Source organism: Austrofundulus limnaeus, unplaced genomic scaffold (genome assembly GCF_001266775.1).
Source record: "Austrofundulus limnaeus strain Quisiro unplaced genomic scaffold, Austrofundulus_limnaeus-1.0 Scaffold216, whole genome shotgun sequence".
NCBI lineage: Eukaryota > Metazoa > Chordata > Actinopteri > Cyprinodontiformes > Rivulidae > Austrofundulus > Austrofundulus limnaeus.
In genome coordinates this window covers 436,108-461,581 of record NW_013952618.1, presented here as the reverse complement: position 1 = coordinate 461,581, position 25,474 = coordinate 436,108, and the positions used below count along the sequence as shown (strand labels likewise).

Below are 25,474 nucleotides of genomic sequence, written 5' to 3'. Positions count from 1 at the left end.
ACCTCAAAGTGCACAAGCTTCAGACTTCAGCGTTGGCTGCGATTTTGAAGCTGAAATCGCGTTCGGTGTGAACGCACCATTAGAGTTATGTTCAGTTTTCCCTCTTCTTAGATTTTCGTTTTGGGGTCAGTATGTGATGAGGATTTCTCGCAAACACCAACCAACACAGATTTTAAGCCTAATATGTCTAAATAAAGTAGAGTTTTAGTAATTTATTCCTTTTAGCTATGGTGGCCATCTTGATTTTTTATTTTATTTTTCAGATACATCCAGTTTTAGYTCAATATGTATGCTTCGTAGTGCATTCTTCTGCTCCTACGCATTTGAATTGGCAGGTTTTTGAGATGCAACTGTAAGTGTTGTACATACAAGGTCACACATTCCCACATGAACATGTAACCTGTTATATGCTGTGAATTCATCTTTAGGCTCCGCATCAAGTTTCCTCCAGAGTTAGTGTGAAAGGGGAGTTGTTTTAGACTGCATTATAATGAAGATCATTATGCAAATTGTTCCTACCGCTGCCTTAATCGCCGCACTTATCTAATTAGTTATTAGGACCTGGATTTGGGTAATGCACAAAAATCTAAATGAAATGGGTAAACACTTAATTGAAAAACCCATTTGTTCAAATGAAGAGTTTCTATGAGCAGATATGCGGTGGAATAAAGCACTCGATTAGCATAATGGAAGATGTGATTTTCTGTTATTTCATATTTGAACAAATACACCATTTTCCCCTTCTTGTCCCGTCTTTAATGCCACCACTTTAGGTTTGTGCTGCAGCGTAAATGAGGGTTCTCAGCGTGACCCTTAATGCAGTTTGTTTTCATGACACCAATTATGCAAAATTTAAAAGAAAAACAAACCTAAAAAAATGTGGCAAATGAAATGATTAACGCGCATTAACTGACATCATCCTAATGTTTCCTCTAACTGCAGCCACCTCAGCCTCCTCATCTGTGTCTCTCTGTGCAGTTTTCAGGGGAGGTTCCGGAGAACAAGGTGAACGTGGTGGTCACCAACCTGACGGTGGTGGACAGAGATCAGCCCCACAGCCCCAACTGGAACGCYGTCTACCGCATCGTCAGCGGAGACCCTTCTGCTCACTTCACCGTCCGCACCAATCCCATCACTAACGAGGGCATGCTGACGGTGATTAAGGTAGAGGAGAAGCTGCACGCTCCTGATGAATTAATGAACGAATAGGCGCACATCTGTYAATTATTATTAATCAGTGCATTATGTTTCCACCCGCTTTGATTAGGGTCTTAATAGTTGAAGAATTTCATTGTTTTTTTTTCCATCTGCAGCTCTTCCTGCATCTAACCATCAGTAATGCTCGCTCATTATTTCACTTTCTGTGTCCCACTCTCMATCCAAACTCCGTCTCCCCGTGGTYCCCCYTCCCCAGCCGGTGGATTTTGAGATGAATCGTGCCTTCATGCTGACTGTGGTGGTGTCCAACCAGGCCCATCTGGCGAGCGGCATTCAGTCCTCCCTTCAGTCCACGGCAGGAGTCACCATCTCTGTTCAGGACGTGAACGAGCCGCCCGTCTTCCCCGCCAATCCCAAGATGATCCGTTTTGAGGAGGGCGTGCCGGCGGGGACCACTCTGACYGTGTTTGCTGCCCAAGACCCCGACCACTTCATCCATCAGATTGTCAGGTACAGAAAAGGGTTTGACGTATTGGATCCTGATGACACAAAACTGCACGTTTCTTTTTTACCCTTAGTTTGAAAAATATTATCATTCAGATGAAAAGTAGGAATTTAACCAAAAACACTGCAATGCTCATGATGGGCCAATAGGTGGTGACAAACTGAAGCCAAGGAGGTCTTTATATAACAACTGGAGTGAGTCCTGACCACATGATCATGTGATCTACTGTCGAAGCTACAGCGCTAACCAGAAAGTGCACCAGTTTGGATTTACCTTTACGTGTTGGCAATAAACAAAATAAAAACGACTGATGATGTAGAAATTWTAAAAACTATCAAATTATTCAYAATAAATWAGAATGTAYTGTATATAAGTTATCTAATSTTTAAAARTGCCAGAAAGCTGTGTGTGTTATGGATGTACCAACAGAAGAGAAAAAAATAAACTTATTTACCTCAATGTGGATGTGATCTGACTAGAACTGAAGSTGATAATGTAACAGTTGAAAATGAAGATAAGCTATTAAAGCTKATTTARTCATTSTTAATTATTGAATTGGTTAGCATATTAGCTTCTGTAGCATATATAGCCATACAGAGTGTAGCACTCTGCTGAATCATGCTACAATTTAGCACAAATTTCAAACTGGATTTGTTTCTGATTTATGTCATATTTACAGTGTAAAATGTTATGTATTCGACTATTTTTAGGTTTCTATTAGACAAACCTGACCTGTTGAGAAGATGGTTAGCCAATAGCAGTACAAGTTTTAGACTAAATGTTTAGATTCATTTATTTATAAAGTTTATTAATTTTTTAAAACAACATAAATTCTATATACAATAAAAATACAAATCACAAATGAAATGAAAGGAAGCAGAAAAAGTTTAAAAAAAAACCATATAAAAGCTGCCCCTTTTTTTCCAAGAAATAGATTCAAACAATAATAATCTTCAAAGAATAAAAACAAAACCAAAAATGTTTACTCCTTTTTGAGCAACAACTCATATAGATTCACATTATACTATTTCATATTTCTTCAACAAACCAACTTTTATCATTCTCTTATACCCCACCAGTTGATCTGGTTTAGATCCTTGTTACTTCTAACCTGTGTTTTTCCTGCATGTATCTAGCAGTTTTACATGTTTGTTGAATGAAATTAATATGATTAACAATTATTAATTAATTGTATAAATATTACAGATAATTTGTGACACAAACAATCGAACAGTTGCTATGACGACTGTGCAGAAACCTAAACTAAATTATTAAAGCTAACTGGTTCACGTTGTGTTCAGGGAGCTTCTGCAGTTCTTAAAGTNTATTCGACTATTTTTAGGTTTCTATTAGACAAACCTGACCTGTTGAGAAGATGGTTAGCCAATAGCAGTACAAGTTTTAGACTAAATGTTTAGATTCATTTATTTATAAAGTTTATTAATTTTTTAAAACAACATAAATTCTATATACAATAAAAATACAAATCACAAATGAAATGAAAGGAAGCAGAAAAAGTTTAAAAAAAAACCATATAAAAGCTGCCCCTTTTTTTCCAAGAAATAGATTCAAACAATAATAATCTTCAAAGAATAAAAACAAAACCAAAAATGTTTACTCCTTTTTGAGCAACAACTCATATAGATTCACATTATACTATTTCATATTTCTTCAACAAACCAACTTTTATCATTCTCTTATACCCCACCAGTTGATCTGGTTTAGATCCTTGTTACTTCTAACCTGTGTTTTTCCTGCATGTATCTAGCAGTTTTACATGTTTGTTGAATGAAATTAATATGATTAACAATTATTAATTAATTGTATAAATATTACAGATAATTTGTGACACAAACAATCKAACAGTTGCTATGACGACTGTGCAGAAACCTAAACTAAATTATTAAAGCTAACTGGTTCACGTTGTGTTCAGGGAGCTTCTGCAGTTCTTAAAGTAGGTAAACTTACTTTTGTGTACTTTTGTGAATGTGTAGGCCAATATAAAAACTATGACATCAATATTGATGACACTAACATGCAACTGGAGTCACGTTTCTCTCACTATCAGGGAACTATAGATCAAATATGGATTTTCTGATTGATTACTGCAGTTGTCCAACATGATGTCTGAATTGCCTGAAGACGTTAAACTTTGTGGTTTGGATTTAAAATTACATATTTCCAGTATTTCGTGCATTTCTGCATGAATCCTCTCGTATATTTGAAGATCACCAGAGTTGAATCAAAGCCGAGAGCTTTTTTTCTCTCTTTTTTTCACAGTTTATGCTTCTTCTGTGACATTATCAGCTGATCTACCACCCACATCCCAGTTGCCTCCCTGGTTGCCAGACGAGCAGTGTAAAGAGGTCATTTTGTAACGAGTTGGACACCAGCAGTCTGTCCCTTTTTCGGATCCCTATCTTTGCCCTTATTGATCCCCCTCTCCTTTCTAACTCAGACGACTTTCAGCGGGCACGGTGCCGTCCAGGCATCGACCCCGGGTGACAGAAACTCCCACGTGCCCACCGAGTCCCAGCAGCACCACTGCCAACTCCAACGAGATGGATTTTTCTTAATGTCACTGAGGCGGGCAGTGGAAATGTTACCAAATTGATGGGAAGAGAAGGACGGTGGGCAACGTGCTCGTGTACAAACCGTACCTGAACGTCTCCTTCTTCCTCTAAAAGGACCAATTATGCAAACCAGGTGGACTGGAGTTCATCTGCCCTTTGAGAGGAGTAACTCTTCCTTTACTGCACTCGCTTCCTGTCCCACTCCCACCTGCTGACCTCGTCGTTTTCTTCTCCRTCAGTCTGTGTGTCTTTTATTGACACGAGCTCAGAGCTGATGTCTCCTCCRGAGCAGTTTTTTGTTGTTGTTTTTGTTGTTGTTTGCTAGCAGACGCTCGGCTCGCCGCGGTTGCAGTTCCCTTCAGGCGACCTCGCTTGAACCTTCGCACGAGGCATGCACAAACGCCAAACACACGCTGCTGGATGCGCACCGATGTGCGGGCGAGTACCTGCAGAGCATGACTGAAAGCTCTGTGCGTGCACGCTGGATGGGAGAGCAGCCAGCTGGGGATATATTTATTTAATTTTATGTTTCTGATTTTCTTGCCTTTTTTCCTCTCTGGAGAAAAGACAAAACAAGATGATGTGAAGCCAAGACTGTTTGCCAGCTGATTTTATTGTTTGATGGGATTTAAATGGCGCCGAGCCCGAGTATACAGTATGAGGGCTTTTATGTGTCGGTTTCAGCCTTTCTTGTAAGTGTAGATCATCAGTCTTTACAGAATGTGGATTTGTATTTATTTATTTGTTTTTATGATGTGAGAGCATGCTTGTGTTTATTCAAATATAAAGGTTTTGGTTTGGAGCTCTCGGGTTCTGCCAAATCTGAGCAGTAATTCTTTAAAGATGGATGCTCAGCAGAGATTAAAATTCAAATATCAAGGCGGCTGAGGTGAAGATCATAAACATCCAAGATTTGGATAGAGGCTGCATGCTTTCAGAAAATATATGCTGTTTTTTAGTTTAGTTTTGTTTTGTTTTTGTTTTTTGTCTGGCCTTGTGATTACATCAGTTGCAACAAACCTACATTTTCTTCCCTGCTCTCTGTTCTGTCATAACACTAAAAACTCTTTCTCCCTTTGCTTAAATATTTAGGCCGCCAACTCTTTCAATTGTTTGTTATGTATAATAACATTGCAATGACAATTCAGGATATTTAAAAAGTCTACTATAACGTGCACAACAAATTTTGTTTTTCTTACACGTTCAGTGTATCTAAGTTTCATTTCGACTTTACTGTTTTGCAGTGRTGGGTAGCATTAATCTAAATATTAGTTGCACTAACCCTAAAGCACTAACTCAAAATTTTAGGTCCCCTAATTCTAAAGCACTAATATAATCCAGTTGACACATGAAACATTCTTCAGTCAACATGASACAATATTTACTGTGTGCAGAATATTGTCACTTAGTGTCCTTGGCGGGCCAAATGGGAGTCAGCCGCAGGCCACATTTGGCCCGCGAGACTTGAGTTTGACAGGTGACCTTGTAGATAAGTGACACACATATGAACAAAATGTATGACCGCTTTCACCCTCAGCTGTGAACATTGATGTTGATCAATAACATTTAAAGAGCTCAGTTAGTGCTTTAAATTTAGCCCAAAAATTTAGCAAGTGCTAATCCACTGATGAATTTAATAAATAGCAAAAGCCCTAAAAGCACTAATCAAGAAATTAGTTCCCCTATTAGTGCTTTAGTGCTTTAGGGGAACTGTGCCCACCACTGTTTGTTTGTTTGTTTGTTTGTTTGTTTTTGGCTTGCTAAGGTGCAAAAGTGGTCTGTGGACCATCTCCATCCACGCCCCACAGTACTCAAATCAAAAGAAATCAACTCAAAGTCTGTAAAAACAAACATCTCATTATAAAATTGACAAAATCCTCTTTGCTTTTTAAATAGTTTCTGACAGAGCGTAATTTATTTTTTTTTTGATCTAAATCAGGCCTAAAAGTACCTTTGTAATGATTTTGTGATGGCACCCCTACTCATTCCAAAGCAACAACAAAATAATTGTGTTGTTTTAAATTAGAAGCTGAAACCTTAATTTCAGTCAACCGATTCATTTTACAAGCATGATGCACATTAGATATACCAAACTGTTTTCATTTTAAAAAAGGATTAGATATAAACAGAGTTACTGTAGAGACTCTATTTCATTTCAATGTGTGGCCCTTGGATCCACTTACCTGAATGAAAATGGTTCTCCAACTAAAAAAAAAACTGTTGCCTACTTCGGAAATAAAAAAATAAAAATATTTAGAGTTTTGGTGGCAATGGGCTGCAGAAAATGATTTTTTCTGCTTTAGGAAAATCATCCTAAATGTCACATGTGGAAAATCACCTGTCAAATCATCTTCAGTTAAAAACCCAGCATTCCTTGCCTGTCACCTGCCACCTTTCATAGTTTGATTCTGAGATCATATGTTAGGAAACCAGAAGTTTGCACTCATTTTAGTGAAATCTTAAAGTATTATTAATTTCATGCAATGACAGCATGACGGTTCAGTGGTTAGCACTGACGCCCCACAGCAAGAAGGTCCTGGGTTTGATCCCCCGTTCGGACCTGGGGTCTTTCTGTGTGAAGTTTGCATGTTCTCCTCGTGCTAGCGTGGGTTTTCTTCGGGTACTCCTGTTTCCCCCACCCCTAAAAACATGTACAATAGGTTGCCTTCAGGCCCAGGCCTCCCTTGAAAAAGAGATTGGAGATCTCAACGGGAATTGCCTGGATAAATAACGGAAAATAAAAATAAATAAATAAAAGTGTCAGGTGATGTCATTCTCAGAGTACAAGTTGTGAAGGATCAAGTTTTAGCTCATGCTTGTAAAATTATAATTACATGCCTATAAAAACACCTTAAATATATTAACATAACTAATTTGATCCTCAGAATCCTAAACTAAAGCGTAGTGAAAGTCTTCAAAAAGCATTTCACTGCTTTGTTCCAAATAAACACAACGGGGTGGGGGAGAGGTGGGGGTGATGTCTTGTTGTCACAGGAAGTAGATGACGCACCCGGCACATCACGCAAACAACAGAAAATCTATTTTTATTCATCTGTTTCTTGCGTTCTCTCATAAGTGAGGCATTAGCGAACTGCGACAGGTGTTTCCGAGCGCCTCGTACAGCTGCTTAATGTAAAGCTGCGTGTTGCAGCAGCAGTTTGTGTCTTTAGCTGGCATTAGTTCTCCTGAATGATGGTGCGAGTCACGGCTAACCGCTCTCAGCCTCCGACGCAGTCTTTTAATTAAGCCCCCGCTCATGCCTGTCATGTTCCACTGCCCGTGTTTACGGAGCAACACGACTGTGCTCTCTCTCTCTCTCACACGCATGTGTCTGGACCCACGTCGTGTCGTTACAGCCACCCTCTAACCCTCGGGCGAGGCTCGTCCTCGTCCACCATTAACCATTTCTCATTAGGCCTGACACCCTCCCTCCACTTGGCCAGCTGTTTAAAGTCCTCATCATGTGTTAATGAGATTTATCGACTTAAATTGAAGCTGTTGTTTTCAGAATCGACTCATGATGACAATAACTGTTGCTATGGCGCCTGAGTGGAAACAAAGAGAGTTGGGCATTTCCACACACACAGACTCAGGTTTTCTTCAGGCGTCATGCTAATGAGCCTCTGCGTTCCGAAGTTTGGAGAACATATGTTCCACTCTCTTTGCCACTGTGGAGTTTCAGAGGGGGCCTGGCTGCCGTCGCTTATTATGCTAATCATCTTTCAACCGTAATGGGCACTTTGGATCAGCAAACAAATGATTCTGAGCTGCTGCTATTCAAGTAATAGTAGGCTGGAGAATGTGTGTGTTTTCATTGGAATTGAATGAACTAAATGTTTTCTGTTTTTTGTTTTTGTGGTTTTGTGTTTGGGGTGGCGGTGTGCAGATACTCCAAGTTATCAGACCCAGCGAACTGGTTGAAGATCAACAGAACCAATGGTCAGATTACCACCATGGCCCTGCTGGACAGAGAGTCTGTGTATGTCAAAAACAACATGTATGAGGCCACATTCCTGGCGTACGACAATGGTAAGTCTGGTAAGTCAGGATGAGTGTGTGTCTTGTGATAATCATTTAGTTTAACAAGCAAGATAATAACTGCTGTTAAATATCTTCTTGTGAGGAAAATACTGCGGTCATCCTTATACCTATCCTTCCTTGTACCCATGTCCCTCAGTACCCATGTCTCTCAGTACCTATGTCCCTCAGTACCTATGTCTCTCAGTACATATGTCCCTCAGTATCTATGTCTCTCAGTATCTATGTCCCTCAGTACCTATGTCCTTCTGTATCTATGTTCACTTGTACCTGTGTCCCCAGTATCTATTTTCTCCAGCACGTTTTTCTCCATATACTGTACCTATATTCCCCAATACTGATGTCTCCAGATACCTTTGATCCCCAGTACCTGTGTCCCCCAGTATCTATGTTCCTCAGTACCTATGTCTCTAGATACCTACGTATGTTCCTCAGTACCTATGTCCCCAGTACTTGTGTCCCTCAGTATCTATGTCCCCTTGTAGATATGTCTCCAGGACCTATGTTCCCCAGTAGCTTACCTATGGCCCCCAGTACCTATGTTACTCAGTACCTGTGTCTTAGTACCTATTCTCTCAGTATATATGTTCACTTGTACCTGTGCCCCCCAGTATCTATTTTCTTCAGTACCTTTGTCTCATGTACCTATGTTCCCGATTAATTATGTTTCCAGATACCCATGTTCCCCAGTACTTATGTCTCCAGATACCCATGTTCCCCTGTATCCGTGTCCCCCCAGTGTCTATGTTCCTCAGTACCTACTGTATGTCCCTTAAGTACTTATGTTCTCTAGAAGCTTACCTATGTCCATTAGTACCTATGTTTTCAGTACCTACACTCCTGTGTTCCACGATACTGGTGTTTCCTGGAACCTATATCCTCCAGTGCCTATGTTCCCTGGTATCCATGTTCCCAAGTATTTTTTTCTCCCAGAACCTATGTTTCCCAGTAGCCTATCTTTGTGCCTTAGTACTTTTGTTCCCCAGTTCCTATGTTCTTCAGTTCTTATGTCCCTCAGAACCTGTGTTCCTTGGGGATAACAATGAAAATGAACAACAGGCTGCCCTTTTAAATGTGTTTTTAATACTAATGTAAAGCAGCTGAATTAAAAGCATCTGTTATGACTCTCATAAGTAAGCTCAGGAGAACATAAGTACTGGAGAACATACTGTAGGTATACTTCCAAAAATCTCACAGATTTTGCTGGTTGTTTCAAATTCCTGTAGTGCCATCATACAGAAACATAGCCATCAACATAAAGCTGGGATTTATGGCTTCAGTGGTGAATTTTAAAAAGTATTTTAAACAGATCATTTTAAAAAACATTTGGTCCTCATCTAAGATAAATTGTTACAACTTGAATCAGCTTTTCAGGTTTTAACAGGTGAAAATGCTGCTTTTAGCTCAAAGCATGTTTGTGCAGCCGTACAAAGCTGCTTGGATGCTGTGGATTTGTTTCATTTGATTAAGATATCAAAGATGTTTATTTTCTCCTCTTCTTTTCTTTTGTTTTCTTTTCACAAAATCAAAAGTCTAAGTGAATTAGAGCACCAGCAGTCATATTGAATCACATCTTAATCCAATAACGTTGCCTCAGACCTGTTTCTTTCTATTCAGGCGGGATGGTTGTAGTTTTTTTTTTAAGACTAAAGGTGGATCTATACTATATTTCATTATTCTGCTTTTTATGTGTGGAGCGGCTGCAGAGACTCAGCTTGTACAGGAAAGCAGCCCTCAAATCATGTCGAGTCAATTTAATTTAAAAATCTGAACATCACAGATTTGCCCCGGAGAGGTTTTAAATCTGTGCAGCATTCGGCACCCTCTGTTCTTTACCCTCTGTTTGGCTTAAGAATAAAACAAAATTTACGGGAAATGTTTAAACAGGAGAAATCAAAAATACCTGAGGGTATAAAGATATTTTGAGAAGGATAAAGCATAGTGAATGAAGATGACCGGTTTGTTTTATAAGGAGGAGAATCATATGTACGTATTTAAAACATAGTATGATTAAAGGCCCAGCAGGTGTTGTAGTTCAGCATATCCCCACCACCTTTCATACCTGAGTTTTAGACCAAGGCTGCATTCTTACTTCAGATCTTAAATGTCCAGTTCTGATTTTTAGCTCTGATACAAGTTGTTTGTGTGTTGATTCACATTACAATGTAATAAGGCCTCCATTAAACTTCAGTGTGAACTGTCCTTGGCCCTAAGCGACCTGTGAGAAGGCTTGAAATATGGATGCTACATGTTAGCATGTGTGGATCCATTCTGAAGTTGTTGTGCAATCAGTGCCGACTAAATTATTATCTGACATGCTTGTTGGTCCAATATTTGATGATGCTGCTTCCTGCCAACTCAGGTGCAGAATTACATATCTGGAACGGGAGCGACTGAAAGTAGAAGCAAACTCAAGTATCGACCCGTCATGCTGGTATCGACATGATCTGACACAAATGATGGCATGATACGATGCCGGAGATCACTGGTCATCCAGTTTAAAAATAAAATATGAAGCAACTGCACTTCTGTTCTGTAGCTGACCACGATTTGGGTTGCTTTTGCCAGCAGTGTGAATCAGAGACATGTGCAAGTCTTTTTTTGCAAGTCCAAGTCAAGTCTCAAGTCTTTGACCAAAAATCCAAGTCAAGTCTCAAGTCTCTTGACCTCAAGTCCAAGTCTTGTTGCATGTATCACTTAACTGGCAGTTTGATCAAAGGTATTCTAACTATACTAGATTACATTCWACAAATAGTGTTGTGTTCTAATAATACTATTAAAACTGGAGCTGTGAAATTAATCGAGTTAACTCTGATTAATTTTAGTGCTGCATGGGCATAGATTAAAAATTTTAATYGCGATTAAAATTTACAATCGTTTTACTGTGGCTGAATATGTAGGTTTGTATATTGCAATGCACTCAGTGCATGCCAGGTCATGTTTGTAAATGAGAAGAGGTTCTCAAACTGTTTACCTGGATAAATAAAGGTTAAATAAATAAAATAAAAATAAAAATAACTCCATGTGTAACACATTATGTACAGTTTTTTTTCTTCTCATGACTTATTTTATTATATTTATTTATGTTTTGCTGACAACTGTGGCCTTAGTATCTATGTTTCATTCCTCATGCGCTCATTTGGAATGAAAATCCCTGAATTCTTGATTTAACCTCATTATTCTGCACAAAATTTAACTGACTCAAATATGTTTGAAGCATTGTTTAAGTCCTGTTTTATTTTCAAAAAGTCATGTCTAAGCATCAATTTTGTTTTCTAAATAAAAACATTAAAAACTAATGAATAACTCAAGTAATTTATTTTATCAATATACAATAGTATGTTAAATTTAAGATTAATCATGATTAATTCACAGCTACTTTGGGATTAATCARATTAAAAATATTAATCATTTGACAGCCCTGTTTTAAAAATGCAGATAAGTTTAAGGTTGAAATGACCACAATCAAGCATTTAGAGTATTGTTAAGTGTATTTTGCACATGTAGTCTTACAAAAGCTTTATGTAATTATATCTTGCCATTGACAAAGGACAATTCGAACAAGTCTGCTGCTGATTTTACAATAAAATACTAGAAAAAATATTTTTAAATGGATGAAAGCATGTCAGCGAAGATAATGAACCAGAATCATTAAAGTAAAAGGGCTGCACAAGTCATCACAAAAAAAAAATTGGATTTGGTCTCCACACGCTTTGCATTTTGTCTTTAAAAAGTAATCAGATGTAGACGTTTGAAACCACGTCTCTTCAGTCAGTCCTGCCACAATCACACCTGCTCACTGTGTCATCAGCTGAGCTGTCTCCTACCTCATCCTCAGCCCATTTACTCCCTCCGACTCCAGTCTCACATCAGCCGAGCACTGTTAGCTCCTGTGCCAAGTCCAGTTTCCCTAGCACCTTTCTGTAAACCCACATCAGCCTGTTTAGCATATTAAATTTCATATATTTTTGTGCCCAACTGCATCTTCTGGGTCCAGCCTCGTGCTAACCATGACAGAGTTTCATAACTATAACATGGAGAGTAGAGAGGCCTCACTCTGTTTAAGTAGGACAGATTCAGGTGTTTTTTTTTTTTGTTTTTTTTTTTGTTTTTTTTTCTCCAGTAAGAAATGAGGGATTCATGATCCTGGAGCACACTGGCTGGCCGACCAGAGCTTAAAGTGTTGACTGCCTATTGATCCTGCAGACCAGTGTCAACAAGGGGATACATTCGACTTGGATTGAAATTCTCTTCATTTATTCTACTCAAGYGAAGCGTAAGAAGCTACAAAGCACGCAGCCAATCATAACCGACAAGACAGTCGATGGGCCCGGGGGCTCGGAGCAGCAGACCTTTACTTAGCTGATGTGCCAAATAAAAAAAAGAGAGTTGATCTAAAACCCTGATGAGCTGCTAGAGTAAAATCTTTCTGTGCTGCCTGCGTCGCTGCAGGAATTTAGATCAACCTGCTGACAGTCGGTGCGAATGGAAAAATCAAGGCCACAATAAATCATTGTTTAMACATTGTTCGTTCAACTGTGCAGCTCGTACAGTACCATCTTCTTGTTGTTCAGGGCTGGGATGGCATGAACAGAAAATACTTTTATTCTAGTTGCAGGAATAAGACACTTAAATTAAAGTGTTTCTTTTTTATATATTTTAAAATAAAAGTATCGTCTCAATAACATACTTAGTGGATTTTATTTATTTATTTTTTAAACAAGGGACCACTGAAAGTTCTGGGGTGGCACCAAAACCAACAGCTAGAACAGAATTTCAAGAGATTTATTATGTTGTCAAAAAATACAGCAATACATTAGAGAACAACCTTTTTACATACAATGGTCTACTTTATTTATGTGCTTTTATTTATCTATTTAGAGTAAATTAAAAGCACTCTCAATATTCAAATTGTTGGAAAATAAAGGAAGATAAAATGGTCTGGACAAGGGAGGGCCAGTGGATGGGGTAGGGGTTGGGGGAGCCCTTTTTTTAAAGTGAGGGCCATTGCTTCACACACACACACACACACACACACACACACACACACACACACACACACACACNCACACACACACACACACACACACACACACACACACACACACACACTTGTGGTACCCCTGAGCATAGTTCAAGCCAAATTAGTATAATCCAGCATAAAAAAATTAACACATTATCAATGATTGTCAATATTTGTAGTGGAAAATAATAATTTATCAATGTCATGTTTGATAAAATGTAAATAGAATCAGAAAGTTTTCCATGACTGAGATCATTAAGCTGTTGTGAACTACAGGTACATGACAGAAGAAAAATATAAGGCCCAACAGTTCTCAAAGGAATGCCTCTTTTCATGCCAGAGTTTCAAACTAAGATCAACTTGTGATGAGAAGATTCGGATTTACAGCTATTTTAAACAAACCTTAAAAATTACACAGTCTCCCTGTAGTGTTTGCAAAATATCACAGGGACCAGTGAACACATTGTAACAAATTATCAGAAAGAAATCACCATCTGTAGATCTATCAGAACATCTCATGAACCACTWGATGGTTTTTAACRAAATTCTCWGAATCAATAAATGCACGTAAAGAGTAAACATTCCAAGATGGCCGCCACAATGAAGCAGTTTCTTAAAGACAAAAAATATTATAAATCAGTAAATGTTACAGACACTGAGCTAAATTTTGGTAACGTAGTAGCTGATGCCCAACTTCTACAAACAAACTGATRTGTTTAACGTGGCGTGCTTAAAATGTTCAACTCTGCAAAATATCTCACAAACCACTGAAGAGATGTTGCTGAAATTTACAGAGTTGACGAGTATACCTGATTATGGATCAGTCCAATTCCAGATAGTTTTCAAACTTTTTGGGTCTGGAGACCCCTTACCCCGGATTTACATTACTTGCGTTCCGTCTCCGCTCCGCTCCGCTGCGCAGGTCGCAGCTGCACMGTTTCAAGTCCAGTTTACACTACCTCCGCTTCGCTCCGGTCCGACAGACRTGCAGGAAGCAGATCGCGCGATAAATTCAGTGATAAATGAGGAAGTCACAGCAAAAAATAATTCTGTCAAAGATGAACTCCAAACACAGCTGAAAACAACGATGTAAAGGCTTTTGGTATCTATGTTGAAACTGTCTCKCTGTCGTCTTTTTGAAACTTCTGATTTCAAAATAAAATCCACGTGTATCGTGTGTGTAAACATATGCTTCATGCTACATGTTTCCATCTGCTTCCCAAACAGAACGATACATTCTGACAGTATTTGTGTGGAAATATATCTGTATATTTATTAATATAGCTGCAATTTCGACATTATTCTGACAAATTATTCCGCCGAATAGTGTCTTCTTTTGGAAATACGGATGTTGTGATCATTTCTTTTCCTGTTGGTGCGACGTAGTCTTTAAAAATTGACTCCGGCGCTGGTCCGGCATCTGGCAAAAATAGGATCTGTTCTAATTTTGACAAATCGCCGTCCGCTCACCGCCGCCCTGCGCAGCCGTGCACAGCCAATGTAAACACTCTCATTGGTTATAATGGGTGCGTATTTGCTGCGGAGGTCGGACCGGAGCGGAGCGGAGACAGAACACAAGTAATGTAAGGGTGACAAAATTCCATGGATCCCCCTTAATAAACCCCATGCTGTTAATGCAAAAATAATTTACTGTTATTTTAACCCCTAAATGCCATGGTAATATTATTTTTCGTTTGATTTAGTATGCTTGTTTTACTAGTGCATTATTCCCCATATGCATTTTTTAAATAAAATCCAAATTAACAATTTATTGAACATTTTTGAGGACCCCCAAGACACAGCTCGCGGATCCCTGGAGGTCCTGGGACCTGAGTTGAGAACCTCTGTGCAAAAGCCAACTGACACTAGAAAACACACAATTGACTGAAACTTTGTTGTGGTAGTAGCTGAGTATAATCCTCAACATGTAAATAGATTATACACAATATGCCATCTTTGTGCTTAAAACTTCTCTGGTAGTGAAATATTTGATGAACCCCTTGACAGACTTTATTTCAGAAAGTAATTGTTGCATTTACATCTAAAACTGAATAATTTTTGGGGTTAACTCAATTCAAGATGGCTGCCAACACAAAAATAACTCTAACTCAGTCAGTTCTACAGTTAKTAAGATAAAAAGTGGTGTAGTAGCGCTCTGAGCACAAATGCATCACTTTAGATCATTATATGAGTTTAACAACTTTTACAAGGTTTGATTAAAATGTCTCAAACTCTTATTATAAGATATTAATTTAAAGCTCTGGAATGGATGGGTGATATGCATTTCTTCAAGGAATGCTAGGTCTTTAAATATAAAAGTGGACTTCAGTGTTAAGATACACACTTTGTAGAAATAGAAGGAAAATTTGAATATTTACCAGTCTGTGTGTTTTCACAGGATATGATCAAGTTCAAACAAAATTTATTGGAGGTCAGAGAAACTTACTTTGATTCTGTCAGACAGTTTGATTTCAAACGGGACTCCATCTCTTCTAACAAGCTGGTTTTGTTTGGTTTAGGTCTTTCTTTCAGTCTATGAGTGAAATAATTCCCTTCACAGCAGAGTTCAGCCTGATTATTTATACATATTTTCTCTCCTTCCAACTCAGTCCAATTGGAAATGAGCCAGAGGCACTTTTTTTTCCAACACCACAGAATTGTTTGTGTTAAGTAGATTCAACAAAAACAGCGGGAAAAATATCTTTTTAGTCAAGAAGTGGTTCTAGCTTTTCCCGGCGCATAAAACCTGAGAAACGGTTGGTCAAGGTTCAGTAAGAAGAAAACTCAATCTGGTTCTGATGAGCTCACGCTGAAAGGTTTGGCTCGTTTTCCAGGAGTCTTTGCAAAGTGCAGATAACAGAAATCTTTAAGTGAGCGCTGTCCCCTCCAAAGTGAATGTCACCCCTGAGTTTTCAGACCGTGGATAATTACAGAGGCAAGAGGAGGAATCTTTCCTCTCATTTCTCCTGTTTGGTGACGATGCTGCTCAGCTTGTGTGTCGAGATTTCGTCTGGGCATTTTTACGCACAAAATAAACAAAACATTTTCTTCTCCATTTGTTTCTTTTTATTATTGCATTTTCTGAGCTCCACAATTGACTCAGCTGCAGCAGGGTGTTACTGAAAAGGAAGGAGTGACATTCTCAGTGCTGCTCTCATCATTTTGTCTCCTGTTTGGCTCCTTTTACTATTTTTATAGAAAGCAGAAAGGCGACATATTTTTGTTTATATCGGCATGTGCATGTGCTCATTTGTCTGTAGTTTTATCAAAATGTCCCATGAACCACTGGATGAATTTTATCAAAACTCTCCGAATGTAATCGTTGGATGTACACCTTCAACTGATCATGTTTTGGAGTCAACCCAACTTAAAATGGCTGCCACAGCTAACTACTCTCAGAAAACACAAAACAGCTTTAACTCAGCCAGTTTTAGAGATATTCAGTTAAAAACTTCTGCAGTTGTTGAGAATAATTTGCAACATATAATTTCAGTTCTTCACTTCTTCTTGAAACTATGACATTAAACTGTTGTTGTCAACTCTGTCAAACCACTGGATTGATTTTAGTGAAACTCTCAGAAAGTTATCACTAGATGCTGTTAGAGCTCTCCAAGGGCAACAGTTTACATCATTACTAGCTTGTGAGTGTGCTGAAGCAATCAGCCAACTATGGAGAGATGACAGTGTTACTGTTAAATGGGTACCAGGACATACTGACATTAATAGTAACAAGGGAGCTGACTACCTTGCAAAAGCTGGCAGTCAGGCCCACTTCAAAGGACCAGAGCCTGTTGTAGGTATCTCAACAACAGTCTGTAGGACTGCCCTACAGGCCTGGTCAACATTCAATTCACTGGAGGGAGCTGACGGACTGTAGACAGGCACGGGAACTGATAAACGGCCCATATCTTAGGTTTGAGAAAGCTCTCATCACCCTGACAAGGGAAACTTTAAGTACACTGGTTGGAGTCCTAACTGGTCACAACCTGCTCAGGCACCACAACATAGTGTTGGGACTCCATGACAATGGTCTGAGTGATGCCAGTGGCATTGAGACCTCTTTGCACTACTTACCCCGGATTTATACTGCATGCGGCTCCGCTCCGCTGCGCAGGTCGCAGCTGTGCGTTTCAAGCCCAGTTTACACTACCTCCGCTCTGCTCCGGTACGACAGATGTGCAGGAAGCAGATTGCGCGATAAATTCAGGGAAAAATGTGGAAGTCACAGCAAAAATAATTAATTCTGTGAAAGACGAACTCCAAACACAGCTGAAAACAACGATATAAAGGCTTTTGGTATCTATGTTGAAACTGTCTCTCTGTCGGCTTTCTKAAACTTCTGATTTCAAAATAAAATCCACGTGTATCATGTGTGTACACATATGCTTCATGTTACATGTTTCCATCTGCTTCCCAAACAGAGCGATACATTCTGACAGCATTTGTGTAGAAATATATCCGTATAATTTTAATATAGCTGCAATTTCGACATTATTCCAACAAATTATTCAGCCGAATAGTGTCTTATTTTGAAAATACGTATGTTGTGCTCGTGCCTTTTCCTGTTGGTGAGACGTAATCTTTAAAAATTGACTCTGGCTCAGCTTCGCGTCCGGCAAAAATAGGATCTGTTCTAATTTTGACAGATCGCCGTCCGCTCACCGCCGCCCTGCGCAGTTGTGCGCAGCCAGTGTAAACACTCTCATTGGTTATAATGGGTGCGTGTTTGCTGCGGAGGTCGGACCGGAGTGGAGATGGAACGCAAGTAATGTAAATTGGGGGTTAGGCCACTGCCTTGAGGAGCCCTTCATGGATCCAGAGAAGCTCAGAACATTTAGTGTTTCTAACCTTGTGTCTTTCATTCGAGGGACACAAAGGTTTCATTAAACTAAATGTCTTTTGGGGAAGAACAATGGGCCCAATTTATTCATCCCCACTCACCATTACCACAACCATATCAATGAATGTACAACTGTAACCGATTAACTTTTGGAACTGACCTAATTCAAGATGAAGGCCACAGCTAACTGATCTTAGCCAACCCAAAAATTACCATAACCTTATCAAAGTGATTGATATTAAGCTAAAGTTTGATGTGGTTGTAGCTTAGTCATCCCAATGACAAACTATGTACACAAAAATACCCTCAATCTTGCAACATCGTATGAGATGTGTATAATGTTATTTACAAGGTTTAACCAAAACAGTACAACATAAAGGTTTTTAATGATCCCACATTTACTCTGCTGTCTCACCACTGTCCTGCTGTTTATCTTCTTTGTCCTCCCTTCTGTCCTACAGGTTCGCCTCAAGCCAGCGGGACAGGGACGCTCCAGATTTACCTGATCGACGTGAACGACAACGCGCCAGTCCTGATTCCCCGGGAGGCCCAGATCTGCGAGCGAGCACGCCCCAACTCTAGGATCAACATCACGGCTTCAGACGCTGACATCGAGCCCAACATCGGGCCCTTTGTCTTCGAGCTGCCTTCTTTCCCCGCCAGCATCCGCCGCAACTGGACTGTTTCGAGACTGAACGGTAATAAAATGCCATGCGCTCCTTTTAAAGATCGGGTCTCTGAAAAACAAACCACGTGCTTTAGAAGATGTGAAAGACGGGATGTTCTGCGTCTTGTGTTGATTAAAACCCTGAACTCCTCTGAAGAACCTGTTGACATTAATCCTCAGAAACAGGGACAGCTGTTAGCTGTGAGGGGAAAGTCCAAGTTTAACAAAACGTCTCAGAAAGCTCACAGTGAGAAATGCCGGTGCCATCTAGCATTTAACGTACGATCCATCGTTTGTGACAAATGAGGTCCATTCATCTCTCAGTCCCCCGAGCAGCCGATCTGTCACCTAATCCAAGCAGATGGATGTATCCCAGCGGTTGTCTCGAGGACAAATCTGATCACATACCTGGATTTGTCTCCCGCTGAGGCTCTTGTCTTAGCTTGACTGAGTGATAGATGTTGAAGGTTACACACCGTAGTTTTGTATGTGTTTATGTCTTTAATGCTGTCCTACAGACAGTGAATGACAAAATGATTGCTCCACACTTTGTTTCCAAGTGACTTGACATCCACTTAATGACAAAACGTTGTCAAAAGCATGTCATTTTTCTGCAGTACATTGAGTAATTTACTAATTTTCCCCTTTTCTCTTCCTTCGTGCCCTCATCCCACCTTCATCTTGTGCTGTTTCGGATCTCCTCTCATCATCGTCATCGCCCACGGCTTCTACAGGTGACTACGCTCAGCTCAGACTAAGGATTCCGTACCTGGAGGCGGGCATGTACGAGATCCCAGTCATTGTGTCAGACTCAGGGAACCCCCCTCTGTCCAACCGCTCTTTAATCAGAATCAAAGTGTGTCCCTGTGACAATAACGGTGACTGCAGCGCCACAGGGGCCGTGGCGGCTGCCGGTCTCGGCACCGGAGCCATCATAGCCATCCTCATCTGCATAATCATACTGCTCAGTGAGTACGACCACAAGGAGGCATCCAACCGAGTCATCGTTTAAGCACTTTACAGTTGAAAGTGTTTTGGAAAAGTGAGAGAAAGAGTTTCCTCGTTTGTCGGCAGGCATGGTTCTGCTGTTCGTGGTGTGGATGAAGCGCAGGGAGAAGGAGCGGCAGGCGAAGCCCCTGCTGATCGACCCCGAGGACGACGTCAGGGACAACATCCTGAAGTATGACGAGGAGGGAGGAGGAGAGGAGGATCAGGTACAAAGGGTGGATTTTATACAACAAAAAAAATCATAAACATCTGTTTACAGATACTCAGAGACATGACACAAGCTGTTGGTTTCAGATTATTTTTTCTCCTCACCTGGAAWAATACAGAATCACTGACAGCATTTATATGAGTCAAATCAACTCATATTATTCCAAATATTTAAAAAGAATGATATAACTAAACTAACTAAACTAAAAACATTATTATTATTATTATTATTATTATTATTATTATTATTATTATTATTATTATTATTATTATTAATAATATTATTAAACATTATAATAAAGCCAGTTTCTTACTCATCTGTGAAAGTTGGTAAGTAGATGACAGCATGAACATCTCATTAGTTTTAATGATGACAGTTTTCCAGATGAATATTGGAGTAGCATGCACGATAACACACAAATCTGAATCGTGTTCTTTTACCCAGCTGGACCTCTCCTGTAAGGCCTGGTTTCATATACAGTAGGATATGTTACAGTTCTCATCCCCTCATGTAGGTTTTGAGCTGCTTGGTGAGACGCTGGCTGCATCATTTGGATAGTTTTAGTTTTTGTCACTGTGGAAAAAACTGTGCTGAAGCTGTGTTATCAAAAGCTTTTTGTTTTATTATACAAAACTTGTTTTTAAGAACGACATCATGTCTGAACTGCTAAGATGGTGTCAATGGGAAACATTGAGCATCTTTACTTGGAAAAACCAATTAAACTGTGTTAAAAAAGTGTCTGCTGACAGTGTGTAGCACCTCTAGAAGAATCAATAGAAGTATCTAAAAGTGAAATTTTACAACACATATGTTTGGCTTTCAACCAGGCGAAGCCCCTGCTGAAAAGCTSAGGTATAATTATGAGGAGCAATAATGGCTCTGCTCAAGCTTATTTCTCTGTGAGCAGTTTAGGTCAGGGTTTTTTTGTTTGTTTGTTTGTTTTGTTTTGTTTGATTGTTAAAAAAGTCGTTCGACAGTTCATACAATTAAAGAGGTATATTCCAATGTAAGTAACATTTTTTAAGTCCAGAATGACTTTTAAGTTATGAAGCATCTTTGTGTTTGTCTCTTTTGCAAAGACATCACATTTTCCCCAAAATAACTCATTTTGTTTWTATTCCTTCAAAAATGTTATGTTCRGATCCCTATTAGTAGCAGTTTTGGTATACATACCAAAAAACAATAAGTTAAATAGAGACCGTTATAAAATTTTGTATTGTCTTTTAAAAGAAGAATAAATGCATTTATTTAAAAAAGGAACATTCTTTGATCAGTTCTGATTCTTTAAAAGGTTATCAAATGGATCAAAACCTAGTTATACTGTTTCCTGAAGCCAAACAAACTTGTATTTTTCAAGCTAAAAGATTGAAGGTTCGAGGAGACTTTATTGTCATTCACAACATGTTTTACATGAGGTAGAATGAAATTTCTTACCCAAGATCCCAGTTGCCCACATAAAAAAAGAAAAATAAGTAAAATAACAGGAATAAATAATAATGAAGGTTACAACAAACAAACAAGAATGAGCAACAACATCAGAATAAGAGAATTAAATATGCAGTAACATCTGTAGTGTTTATGACTTTGAGTCTTACAGCTTCTGGACAGAAGCTGTTTCTCAGTCTGGTGGTTTTGCATTCGATTCTTCGCACTCTTCTCCCTGAGGGGAGCGGGACTAAACGTGTGTGTGCTGCGTGGGTGTGGTCCATTCTGATGCAGGCGGCCCTCTTCCTGCATCTGGTGCTGAAGATGTCGGTGGTAGTGGGGAGGCTGACTCCTACAGTTTTTTGTGCAGCCTTCACCACCCTCTGCAGAGCTTTCCTCTCTGCAACAGAGCACRATGCTGCTGGAGCACAGAACACTCYCCACTGCACATCTGTAGGCGGCGATGAGTGCTGAGCTCCCGAGTCTGGCACGCCTCAGCCTCCTGAGGAAGTAGAGGCGCTGATGTGCCTTCCTGATCAGGCTGGAAGTGTTGCTCASGTTCACACCCAGGTACCKGTAGCTGGAGASTACTTCCACAGCCGATCTTCYGAYGTGCAGGGAGGGGTGGATATCTCTGCTCCTTCTGAAGTCCACAATCATCTCCTTCGTCTTTTTCATGTTGATGCAGAGATTGTTGTTTCTGCACCAACTCTCCAGATGTTCCACCTCCTGCCTGTAGCCAGATTCATCACGGTTTGTGATGMATCCAATCACTATTGCCTGCGACTTTTACGATATGRCAGCCTGGATGGTTGGGAGAGCAGGCATTCGTGAGCAGGGTGAATAGGAGGGGGCTCAGCACACAGCCCTGAGGGGAGCCGGTRTTGAGGATGATGGTGGAGGAGGAGACGTTGTGGATTCTCACAGACTGTGGTCTGTCGGTCAGGAAGCTCAGGACCCAATTACAGAGGGAAGAGCTCAGTTGAAGTGAGAAGAGTTTGTTTACCAAGGTCTKGGGGATCATGGTGTTGAAGGCATACGTGAAGTCCACAAAGAACATACGGATGTATGAGTCCTGCCTCTCCAGGTGGGTGAGGGCAGTGTGGACCGCAGAGGAGACGGCATCTTCTGGGGATCGGTTTTTCCTGCACACGTATTGATGTGGGTCACCAGTGACATTGATAGTTGCTTTGAAATGGAGACCTAACCAGCCTTTCAAAGTGTTTCGTGACTATTAGCACGAGGGCTACTGGCTGATAGTTGTTCAGACCCATCGCTGTGGAGCTCTTTGGGACCAGGATGATGGTGGCAGTCTTCAGACAAGTGGCCAGCACAGTCCCTCAGCCTTGCCCAGGGATGTTCTCTGGCCCGGCAGCTTTACGGGGATTTATCCTCTGAAGAGTCCTMTTTACTTCTGCTGGGGTCACACTGAGGAGAAAGCTGTCAAAATGAGAAAAAAATTTAAAAAAGTCCAACTTTTGGACTTTAAGAAGTTAAGTTTCACTCCATAATAAAATCTACTCCTATAAGAACCAACTGTACTTCTCCACCTGATGTTCTTTTCCTGCACACAGACAAYCTCCATTCACATTTTAATATTCTCCTTTTCTGTGTAAATAGAAAGCCAAACGGCTGCGATTTAATAAACTCCAAATCTACAGGTATTATTGCCATTTTGATTCGTGCTAGTTAGCGACGCCCACACGCCAGCATYGAAACACCAGCAGCAGATGGCTGTGCTGTTCTCAGGCATGCGTTCCTTTGAACCACCTGTATGAGGAATATGTGGGCACAATAATTAATCATCCACAGGATAACAGCAAACAGCTAAACAGTCTGTTATATTTACATCAAGTCTATTTAAAAAGGTTTAGAACAGTAAGTAATAAAAAACAGACTGATTTGCATTTAAAACAACCATTCATCTGGTTTCAGTCTTTAAGTTGAATTCAAATTGAACCATAGGCATGTAGCATTTAGAATAATTAGGACATTAAAAATCAGCAAAATAATTTTCTGTTTATAAGTGCACCTATATAAAAACGTGTGACGCATCGAGGTGCCAGAGCTCCACAGGTGTACAGGTATGTTTCATGTTTTAAAAGTGTTTTTGTTCATAATGAGTCGATTTATTTATTAAATATTAATTAAAATACTGTAGATTATCAGGTGGCTGTGATTGGAGCACAGCTGCTGGGTTCTTGTTTAATGTTTGGGATCTTTTTTTATATTTTAAGTTGTTTTGCAGAGAAGAACAAGTTTTATGTATTGTTTGTGTTTTTCAGTTAAAGAAAACTATCTAACACATCTCATTTTTACACATTTATCTTGCATTCAATGGCATATTTAGATATGTGTCTGCAGTGGTGGACAGTAACAAAGTACATTTACTTGACTAATGTACTTAAGTACACTTTTTGAGTATATTTACTTTAATTTACTGTAATTGTAATTTTTTTTGGAGGAACTTGTGATTTTCACTCCACAACATTTCGAAGACAAATATTGTACATTTGACTCCACTATATTTCTTGGAAGCTTGTTAGTTACTCTTTCCTTTTGGCTCAGCATAGTTTTGTTCTGTTGCTGTTTTCTTTTCTTCAAATGCATTTGGTCACATGTTATGTTCCTCACAAGGGAAACCAATCATAGTCGTAACTCACACCTGAGAAGGATTTGGAATTACATCATCCTCATTAACAGTGGCGAGCTGAGCTCCCACCTTCAATTCAGATTTTTATTTTTGTTTTATTTATTTATTTATTTATTTATTTATTTATTTATTTATTTATTTATTTATTTTTGTTTAGCTCATTTCAAACAGAACCAAGCAGTGGGGATGATTAAAGAAACTCAAGCGGAGAAACCAGCACACCCATGGCCATATCTCAGCTCGATGTTTTAAATTTTAGGACTGATAAATAGTTATTATCAGTTCAAATGTCATCTGTGTGTAAACTCCATTTTCGCATTTAAGAACTCACCACTCGCTTTATTGCATTTTTATGCTGAAGTCTTTACAGATGGTGAATTTGTAGCTGAGTAGTTCAACTTGTCAACACATCAGGTGGTTTCTGAGAGCTACAAGGTTCTGTAAAATCACTGAAAACAATACAGCATTGTACTGATAATAGAAMATATATGCTTATAAATATGCTTGTGAATACTTGAGTATTTTTAAATGCATGTAATTTTGAATGCTTAAGTATTTTCATGTGGGAATGCCACGTACTACTGCATACATACTGAGTATTTGTGTATCTGTGTTTTTGTACAGACACAGTGTGTCTGTACAAAGGCAATATTTTATAAATGTAAGTGTCGTGAGTTTTGTCTTCAGTGCATGTTCCCATGCAGATGAAATTTGTGCTCTGCACCTGACCCATGAGATACACCCAACCCAAGTGGAGCAGCAGGCAGCTRTATAAGCACCGGAGAAATTAGGAATTAGCTATCTTACTCAAGGACACTGCAACATGTGTTTACTGGTCCCAAGACGACTGTCCTACAACTGCCCCACTGTCTGTCCTTCATTCTAAAACATGGACCTGGAAGATGTCTGAGTTCTTGCTGTGGGTTTGGTTTGGACTTTAACTAAAGTTAAGGAGAACAAAAGATAAACAGCCACTGTGAGATCTGCCAGAGTAGAGAAACGGAGAGCACCAGCACAAAGACCAAGACTGAAAAGATGGTGGGTGAAACTGTTGCTAGACGCTTACAGAAGACTAAAAGTTGGAATAGTACTAATGGAATAACTGACACAGTAAGATGCTGATGAATATCACAGATTCACTGCAGTACGTCAGGCACATTGACAAAAACTGGTCTGGTGACACCATACTGTACACCATGGTAATGCTACAGCACGCTGTAACGGTCCTTCACATCAACCCAAACATCCAGGAACACATTGTGAACACTTCACATCCATCATGTACGTTATATGACCAAACATTATTCATTAAACCAGTGTTTCCCAAAGTTGGGGTCGGGACCCAAAGTGGGGTCCTGAAACATCAAGGTGGGGTC

General features: G+C 39.6%; 1 protein-coding gene across 2 annotated transcripts in view; it reads left to right on the top strand.

Moving 5' to 3' along the window:
• Positions 1 to 25,474, top strand: part of cdh4 (cadherin 4, type 1, R-cadherin (retinal)) — a 369,348-nt gene that overhangs the window by 341,662 nt on the left and 2,212 nt on the right. Inside the window, exons 10-15 of one of the 2 annotated variants that reach the window (XM_014019336.1) lie at positions 979 to 1,164; positions 1,415 to 1,668; positions 8,123 to 8,265; positions 18,599 to 18,835; positions 19,539 to 19,772; positions 19,879 to 20,018. In XM_014019336.1, coding sequence (XP_013874790.1) covers positions 979 to 1,164; positions 1,415 to 1,668; positions 8,123 to 8,265; positions 18,599 to 18,835; positions 19,539 to 19,772; positions 19,879 to 20,018 — 1,194 coding nt within the window. Of the gene's footprint in view, positions 1 to 978; positions 1,165 to 1,414; positions 1,669 to 8,122; positions 8,275 to 18,598; positions 18,836 to 19,538; positions 19,773 to 19,878; positions 20,019 to 25,474 lie in introns of both variants that reach the window. The other variant, XM_014019335.1, reaches the window with a different exon arrangement.